Below are 9,740 nucleotides of genomic sequence, written 5' to 3' on the forward strand. Positions count from 1 at the left end.
GGCTACCAAAGTCATGAAGGCTCTAGTCGAAGAGAAGCAACAACACAGCAAATAATCAAAATCCGTTCAAGATTATGGAGAAGAACCAACATCAGAGAGCGATGGTGAGGTCGAAATTGACAATAAAAAAGACTACAACATGAAAGAAGCTGATGAAGTTGAAGATGAAGCGGATAATGATGAAGGTGATCATGCTGAGAATGATCAAGATGATGAATGTGGTTGTGATGCCTGCGATATTGGTGGCGGTGCTGCCTGTGTGATACTGGTGTTGATGCTGAGTGGCTCACACACAAAACATGCATATATCTATGTTTGACTAGTCAAAGAGATTTTTAATAAATTGCCATAAGGTCCTTCTACTTTTGAATCTCATCGTAACATCGCAAGATTATTTTTATTTAACTTTCTACGCATATAAATCCTTGATAAAATCATTTTATAATATGTTAATTCAACTCATCATATGCTAGAATATCGTATGTTAAAACGTATGTGTAAAATTACTTTAAATGTCGAACTAATTGAAAGGAATTGATTTAAGGTACATGTGTTCAAACATCAAGTTTTATAACCAAATATTATACCTAAGAAAAATTGTGGGATGAATACTTGAGTTAAAACTTATGTTGTGATTACGAATCGATTTCGAGGATGAAACCTTAGTAAGGTAGATTAATTACTAATCGTCAATGAGCTTATGGTAGAGTGGTAAGGAAGAGACTTGATGTTCATGTGGTCCAAGTTCGATTCCTGCAGATGATGACGATGGGAGACTAAATGAGTATGTGACGTTCACTAGTTGGATCCTTGAACTGAATGGATTTTATCTCACTGCACTGTCGTCGTGCCTTCACGCGAATGCTCACGGGCGTCAGACTTAGGTTAGGGTTTTCCTCATATTAGAAAGCGAATGTATCTCGATATGATAAATTTAACCGGTAGCCCATGTGAAGGATTCGTTAGTCGTTAAAAATATTAACTATATATTAGTTAATATTGACCTACCTACCTCTAGGGGTGTCCAAAATACCCGAACCCGATTAACCTGACCTGGCCCAAACCCGAACAAGCTAATTAGGGTCGGGTTAAATACAAAAAGTAGTAATTGGGTTAGTTGGGTTAACCTGTATTGTTATTAGGCTCGGGTTTCGGGTTTGTTTTTGAAAAAAATCGGGTTTCATGTTAACCCAATTAATAGTTATTATGTGCAAGTTTTATTGAAAGTTTTGGATCGTAGTGTATCTTAATTGTAATTTTATAAACTTTAATTGATCAACATGATTATGATATTCCATGTATGTTTATTGAGACCCTTTTTTTTTTTTTCCTAAATTGCACACGTATAAATCGAACATGAAGAAAGAAACAGTTTGTTAACTAGCTAGTACATCTTACAGAAGCAGTCAAAGAAAAATAAGATAACATGTAAAAGCCTTTGGTCTAATCAAGGTTGACTAGACATGTAAATTTTATTCACAAATGTTAATTTATTCACAAGTTGATAGCAAGCATCTTGTGACATTAGCATTCAATATTTGTAATTTAACCTTAATAAAGATTATAGAGTAATCTGAATAATCGGAAACCTGGTTAACCTGAACCCGACAAACTCGAACCTTAATAGGGTCGGGTTGCGGGTTAGTTTTTAATTTTTGAAACCCAGATTAACCCGAACTTGGATGATCATGATCATGCGGAAGAAGAGAAGAATAAGAAAGAACGTAAGAAGTTGTTGGGTGTGAACAAGTCTTCTTCTTCGTCATCGATTGCCAAAAAGAAGAAGATATCGAGGCGGCCAGAATTGAAGAGGAATTTGTGGGGTGTGAACTTGCCCAAAGAGAAAAAGGATGAGATGAAAAAGATAGAAGACGAGTTACAAGGTGGCAGGGACTATATCGGTGTCTCCCGTGCGGTCATGGTCTTGGGCCAGAAGATGAAAAGGTTCAAGGCTCAAATAACTGATCCTCGTGGTTGTCGGGTGGTCCTCGGGACTCATTATAAGTCAGCCAAGTCCGCTGCTTCGGCTCAAGATGTAGCAGCTGTTGATAAGTACGGGCTTACAACTAGGCTTAATTTCCCACACCGGGTGCACCGCAACACCACCATTGATGATGATCAGCACAAAGGAGGCTAGGGACAATTGTGAAACAAGGAATTAGCTAGTTTGCATACACACCTACCACTTGTTTGATAATTAAAATGTGTTTGTTTATTGGCTTTCTTAATTAAACTCCTAATCAATACAGTTAGTTATATGATTTGAAAATACAAATGTGCTGCTGGCTGGTTTAAATTACATTTTAGTTTTTACCAACCGCCAACCTTAACTCTGCAAGTGATTATAGGCATTGGTCGATATGATACCAGAAGCAAAATGTATTTGCTTATTATAGTCTACAGTTTATACAAATGTGCTGCTGGCTGGTTTAAATTACATTTTAGTCTTTATTCACCTGTATGCCGTATGCCATGTCACGTTCATGATCAAGGCTGTTTCTCTTCATCTGAAACTTCTTTTACAATGGATGCAATAGGGTTTCTTGTCGTCTTCTCTCCCTCATAATTAGCAGTGCAATCACGGTACCCTGCACGAAATATCATGTTTTCAAATAGAAACACTAGCTTCAGTTTCGCTTATAAAAAATAAGAAATGTCTTACATGAGCAGCGGCTTTAAGTTGGTTCCTATTCACCCATCAATCTTTGCAGGGAAATCGCGCATCACCACTTAGTTTGTGTTGAATGGCTGGCCCATCAACAAACAAGCTATGCATGCATCAGGAAAGTTTTTCTGTCTCGAATTATAAGCTATATAGTTTATTGTTATATTTGTTGATTTTGCAATCAAATAAGTGTTGTGGTCAACTATTGCACGGTTACATGCTAGTTAGTGTTGACACTCAACAATATTTTGTACCATTAATATAAAATTTGTGAGAAATAACATATGATATTAGATGCTCACGTCGCACATGACACGTTACATGCTATGAATTCACACCCATGCTTGATTATGCTTTACACACTTTTTAGGTACAAATGGTTTCGATTTGTCATAAACGACTGAAAAGCACATGTATTGTTGCACTAGACTAGTTGGTTTTGATTCTTTCTACGACTGGAAAACCCGTGTACTATTCTCACAAGTAAGGTTTTGATCCGCTATGTGACTCAAAAACCTGAAGTCTGAGTAATTTGATCCGAAATGATTGAAGTTGATATCAAATTAGTCACAATAAAAGGAAGAATATTAATTTGATCCGAAGTTAAATGGATATCAAATTTGATCATAGAGCCAGTCAGACTGTCTGATATCAAATTAAGGTTGACATTTGATCCAAAACTATAAAGATGAAATCATATATCATCCGAAACCAACAAGCAAAAGTCAATATATCTAAAATCAATCTAAGAATATTGGAGAAAAGAAGACACAAAGAATGACTAAGAAACAAGAAATGAAAGGAGTATAATCAGAGCAATATTTAATGTTCATGAAACTTATGAGGCACTTGAACGGAAAGGAAAAATCGATACAAAGAAAACACCATGACTATTGCTTATCTCTATCAAGTGAACTTGTCCTTCAAATTGCTCATTGTACAAATACCAAAGCTGTTAACAAAGTTAAAAAAAAAACTTGTAATTATTAACGCTTAATTATTGTACTGTTAATGTTTTATCAGCTTTTAAACATTTTCAATTATCGTGTTGTTATCAGCCTCCACTGTCGCACCACGTTCCATATACGTACCGCGACGTTTGTTTGCCTGCCATGACTCATGACCAGATTGACAGACTGACGCAGAACGTTTCAGAGCTTCGCAAGCTTGTGGATTGGCTCGTTTGGCGGGAGGTCACCTGCCAACATGGTGAGGATAACTACCACCACCCCATTTTGACCACGTAGCTGGCCGGTCAGGCGCTAGATGCGACGACGACGACGACGACGCTGGTGTCTCTTAGGTAGATTTCTACATTTTGTTTTATTTGTATGAACTCGTTGTATGATTGTATATATCTATATAAATATCGTTTTATTATATTATTTGGTTGTAATATTGAATTCTAGCCGATTGTTGATAACGACATTTGAATTAAAAAGTGACTTGTTTAAAAAAAATTAATAATAAAAAACCTAAAACAAAAAAGAAATATCTATACGCTTTTATTAAATACCTCTTTTAAGGGGACACCCTGTATACATCGCTTATTTGTAGACAGTCCGAACCGAAATGAGGCCTTGTTGAGAAAACCCTAATACATTTGGTTTGTAAAGAATGAGAGGGAAATAAGTTTGGCTCGTGGTTTTCAATTTCAAAAACAAGCAATATAAATATAAATATAAATATAAATATAAATATAAATATAAATATAAATAATAAACCCCAGACAGACAGAGCCCACTCACCCCACGCCTCCTTATCAGTTATCATCATAATCATAATAATAACCTCTCCCTGCAAACCCTTGTTCTCCTCCGCCACTGCCGCCGTCATCTCAACCGCCGGTAACTTCTTTCACTTCCGCTACACCTTCATTTTAACCTAAATTAACATCCTCCATGCTTAATCGGTGAATTCAACCATCCGTTTTCATCAAATCTAGGGTTTTTCATCTTATAAACTAGATCTGAGAATACTGAGATGAGATTAACTTGTGTAACGACTTGATTTGAGATTTTGTATGGTAATAGTATGCACAAATCGTGTTTTGTACGAATGAGTTAGGGTTTAAGCTTAGTTCCAGTTGTTTTTACTTACAGCAAGTTTATTATTTTATTGATAGAGTTTGATTATTCATCTATTTATTTATTTTTATTTTTATTTTAGTGATTTGACTTAAAAGATTTAAGAGGTTCAGGATATAAAGTTTGTATACTGTTTAGGTTAAGATCTATAATATATCAAGTATAATAGGTTTAGGTTTATGTTTAGGGTTGAGATAGGTACTGTACCGGTTCGGTCCAAATAATACCAATACCAAGAACGGGTGGAATCATATACCAGAATACCGACTATTGTACTGATTTTTTCGGTTTGGTATAGATCGGTGTCTGGAAAATTGAAAATACCGAGAAAGTATATGGTATTGATACCGTAAATATGAAAAATGAGTGCTGATATTTGGTATAAAATGATTATCCGATATAAGCATAATCTAATCATTTTGTTAATGTAGGGTTTTGCTTCAAACACTGTGATTTCTTATCTTTTGAATTGGAAGTTTTGAGCTAAATATATATGAATTATATTGTTGTTTCAGGGTTTTTGACATGGATTCAACTACACAAAACCGTTTGCATTCGATTAAGTTGTGGCCTCCAAGCCAAAGAACCAGACAAACACTTGTGGAACGCATAACCAAAAACCTCACCACTCCTTCCATTTTATCCAGAAAGTATGGACTTTTGAGCAAGGAAGAAGCCGAAGAAGATGCTAACCGAATTGAGGCTGCAGCCTTTGAAGTTGCAAACCAACACTTTGAGAAGGAGCCAGATGGTGATGGTGGTTCTGCTGTTCAACTTTATGCTAAAGAATCCAGTACACTCATGGTTGAAGCTGTGAAAAGAGGTCCAAGAGTAAAAGAAGAACCGGAAGAAACTGTATTTGAATCCGCTACAACGTTGCACGAAACATTTTTTGACATTTCTAAAGGGATACGGGCCTTCATTGAAGCAGAAGAAGCCAAAGAACTGCTAAAACCACTACAAGAGCTTGGAAACAAGTATACAAGGATATGTTTTAGCAATAGAAGCTTTGGGTTGGATGCAGCCCAGATTGCTGTTCCCATTTTGACCTCTATAAAGGGTCAACTTACAGAAGTTGACTTATCAGATTTTGTTGCTGGTAGACCAGAAGAAGAGGCCCTTGAAGTTATGAATTTGTTTTCATCAGCTCTTGAAGGTTCTGACGTGAGGTATTTGAACCTTTCAGACAATGCGTTGGGTGAAAAAGGAGTTCGGGCATTTAGTAAGCTTTTAAGTTCACAAAGTAACCTTGAGGAGTTGTATTTGCTGAACGATGGTATCTCAGAGGAGGCTGCAAAGGCGGTGGTTGAGTTAATTCCTTCCACAAAAAAGCTAAAAATCCTTCATTTTCATAATAACATGACTGGAGATGAAGGGGCGATTGCAATTTCTCAACTTTTGAAAAAGTGCTCAATCTTGGAGGATTTTAGGTGTTCGTCCACTCGGGTCGGTTCTGAAGGTGGAATTGCATTATCTGAAGCACTCGCCACATGCACCGGTTTGAAAAAACTCGATCTTCGTGATAATATCTTTGGTGTAGAGGCGGGGATTGCTTTGAGTAAAACTATTTCTCTACTCGCTAATCTGACTGAGATTTACCTCAGTTACTTAAATTTGGAAAATGAAGGAACTTTAGCTATTGCTAATGCTCTAAAAGATTCTGCTAAGTTACTTGAAGTTGTGGAAATTGCAGGAAACGACATTACCGCAGAAGCGGCTTCTGGTTTGGCTGATCTTTTTACTGCAAGGAAAGAATCTTTAGTTAAGATACTTTTGTCTGAGAATGAGTTGAAGGATGAAGGAGTTATAGTGATTGCTAAGGCACTTGAAGGAGACTTTTCAAGGTTGACTGAAGTTGACTTGAGCACCAATATGATCAGAAGGGCTGGAGCTAGGGTTTTGGCTCAGACTGTTGTTGGTAAACCAGGGTTTAAGTTGTTGAATATTAATGGTAACTATATATCTGATGAAGGTGTTGAAGATGTGAAGGAGATCTTCAAGGATTCGCCTGATTTGCTTGGGCCTTTGGACGATAATGACCCTGAAGGAGAAGAATATGATGATGAGGACGAGGATGCTGACGAGAATGGTGATGGTGATGAGTTGGGATCCAAACTCAAGGAGCTTGAAATTAAGCAGGAAGAATAGAGGTCACATTTTAGGTATGACCTTTTTATCTAGTTTTACATCTCTTTGAATTAGCATATCTAGAAGACAGTTATACATCCTTTTGTAGGTTAAGATAAGGATGTATGAGATGTTTTGTATTCTGCATTTGGATTTATCTATGTTCTGGCACTTGAGTAGTTTTTTAAAATTAATTTGAGGTTTTATTATCTGAAACTGTGTTGCTGTTTAAATGTTTTGGTGTGTATTTTTGAAGTGAACAGCTATCTCTCGACCCGGCTAATAAGATTGATTATATAACTAAAAAAGCGAATAATTCATCATAAAGGATAAAGCCATATGGATTAATCAGTTGACAATAATAATTTAAAAAATCATATGGTGGAAAGGAAGAACTGTGGCAGGTCTTGTGATAGTAATCATCATTTGATTTTGTATTTGAAAAATACCGTTGCATGTAATTGATGTTAATCATCATCATCATCATCACTGTCATGCTGTGAAAATTATCTCATTATTGTTGGTTGTGTTTTCACAAACTGATAATTATTGAAATTGTGTTCATTAACAAAGTGATTAACTATCAGTTTCTTTCCAAAAACTGATAGTGATGACTTGTGATGATAATCAAAATCGAATTACCTGCAACTGTGGGATAGACTTTTCCTGTACTTTTTCATTATTTTTTTATGATTAAAATCAAGGGACCTGCTGCTGTTGGTTTTTTGTTTTGATGACTCTCCTTTAATAAAAAGATGTTTTTGGGAACCAATAGATTTTTTATGATGCATTTGTGATTTTGGTTGGTAACTGGAGATGATTTAAGGTTCAATTTGAGTTCTATGACGTTCCAAACAGATTAATTCTTATGATTTTTGTTCGATTTAGTTTCTTATGCTTTTGTTTTGCCAACGGGGTCCAATTTTATCCTATAAATCGTTTGTGTAAGGGGTTTTATCATCATTTGTTACAGACTCCATTGTAAATAAAACTTTCCATGGGTGGGTGGAAGTATTTATGAAATTCTACAGTCCATATCAATTCTCACATATTTAGCCAAACATGATTCATGTAGGAATAAATTCTATTTCTAATTTCAATTTCAAGGAATTTCTTGAACCAAAGACTTAAAGCCAAATAAAGTCCAAATACCGACAAGCAGCCTGTGAAATGCCAGAACTAACCATCTATTGGTTCGATTCTTGGTTCCTATCTTTATGCTTTCTCGGATCTGAAACGGTCCTGAAAGTCACCGTAATCTTTTATCACAAGACAAAAATATCCATGAAATGAAATTCCAAAGGGCATCTAGTCTAATGGCGTCTCACCATTAGTGAGAGTTCAAATCTCGTAGTCAATTAAAATGAATTATATATTTTCATTTATATCAACTAATATTTAGTACCAACCAAGGAGCATATCACTTCTACATAAACGTGACAATAAATAATTGGTTGTATTTGGTACTGGTCTTGTCTTGGGATTGATTTAAAGGAGCACCACTCACAAACAAACCAATTAATTACAAAAGTTGTATTCTGTGTTTCGCTCAATTTGCAGCCTAACTTTTTAACCATGTTTGTCATTATTACTTTGTAACGTTCAAAGAACACTTGCAACTTATTGCATAGATGGCCCCATTTCTTCATGAAAGCTCACTTCATGTTAAAGCGTTCTTCAAGCTAAACAATAAGATCTGATAGAACGCTACTTATGCTCGAAAAATTAAAAATAAATTATTGTTTACATGACATTTAAATCAATTCCAACATTCTACTTGGGCAAACATTTTTCCAAAGTTTCTACAATAGATTGGTGCTCTCTCCCTCCCAAATGATAGTATACTTTTTACTAGGGGTGTGCTTGGTTCGGTTATAGGGCTTAACCATAATCATAACCGACCGTTGTACAATGTATTTTTTTCTTTTTTCTAGTTGAAAAGAGTTCGGTTATGTTGTTCCAAGCTTAGTTATGAAGTTTTGAAATTGAAATATGTTGTTTTCAAACTTGGATATGGTGTTCCAAGCTATGTTATAAATAGTTATAACATAAATGCATATTTTTGAGGTAGGCCCGACTCTGAAAATCAAAAAAAGGAATTTTGAGCCGAAGGCGAAAAAATATTTTAGGTCTTAAGTAAAAGAATTATTTTGTTAGGTTTAAACAATTTAACTTTTAAATTAGTTTACTTGGTTATGATTTGGGTTATGTAAAAACCTTTTATATAAAAATAGGCTAAAACATGTCTCAAATGAGACTAGAACCCACAACCTTTTGGTTGAGAGTCATATCCTTTTGCCACTAGATCAAGCTAATTGTTATGTAATTGAGTTTAAACATTAAATATATACATATCGTTTTTCATAAAAATACATATAATTAAAAAAAAATTCGGGCCTAACGGGGTGTCGGGCTTGAGGCCGTCGACCACCCAGCCCCCCTATAGGCCGGCCATGTTTTGAGGCTAGAACCGTAGGTATAAAAGATGGATATAGAGTATAAAAATTAGAAAACTGCAAACATACAACGTTCGGTTTCAGTTAAAGTCGGTTAATCCGTAACCATAACCGAATGGTTGGGTATTCAGATTCACTCAATCATAACCGTTGGTTTTGTTCAGTTATGGTTAATTTTTTTAGTTAACGGTTCGGATTATTTGCTCACCCCTTGCTTTCTACTAGGACATATAGTAACAAAACCATCAAGATATTTATATGATAACTATTTACAAGAAAATTAAAACGTTGTCATCAAAGATTACAACTATACCGATTTGGGAAACAAGTAACATGGTTTAACATATATAAAAAGCTGATAGTTGTGCAACTTATCATAATGTATTGCATGTGAACCCTCATTTG

The 9,740-nt window shown here is 35.4% G+C and overlaps 1 protein-coding gene across 1 annotated transcript; it reads left to right on the plus strand.

Moving 5' to 3' along the window:
* Nucleotides 1-4,414: 4,414 nt before the first annotated feature.
* On the plus strand, nucleotides 4,415-7,102 carry LOC143554020 (RAN GTPase-activating protein 2-like). The gene is made up of 2 exons (XM_077043889.1): nucleotides 4,415-4,512; nucleotides 5,268-7,102. The coding sequence occupies exon 2, from the start codon at nucleotides 5,278-5,280 to the stop codon at nucleotides 6,898-6,900; it is 1,623 nt and encodes a 540-aa protein (XP_076900004.1). The 5' UTR covers nucleotides 4,415-4,512; nucleotides 5,268-5,277; the 3' UTR covers nucleotides 6,901-7,102.
* The last annotated feature ends 2,638 nt before the right edge of the window (nucleotides 7,103-9,740 follow it).

Source organism: Bidens hawaiensis, unplaced genomic scaffold (genome assembly GCF_021521415.1).
Source record: "Bidens hawaiensis isolate Kalapana, Puna unplaced genomic scaffold, B.hawaiensis_p1.1 tig00017470_1, whole genome shotgun sequence".
NCBI classification, from domain to species: domain Eukaryota; kingdom Viridiplantae; phylum Streptophyta; class Magnoliopsida; order Asterales; family Asteraceae; genus Bidens; species Bidens hawaiensis.

Bases quoted from the DNA above. Each gene is read 5' to 3' on its own strand.
- LOC143554020 (XM_077043889.1), top strand. From the start codon at position 5,278: ATGGATTCAACTACACAAAACCGTTTGCATTCGATTAAGTTGTGGCCT.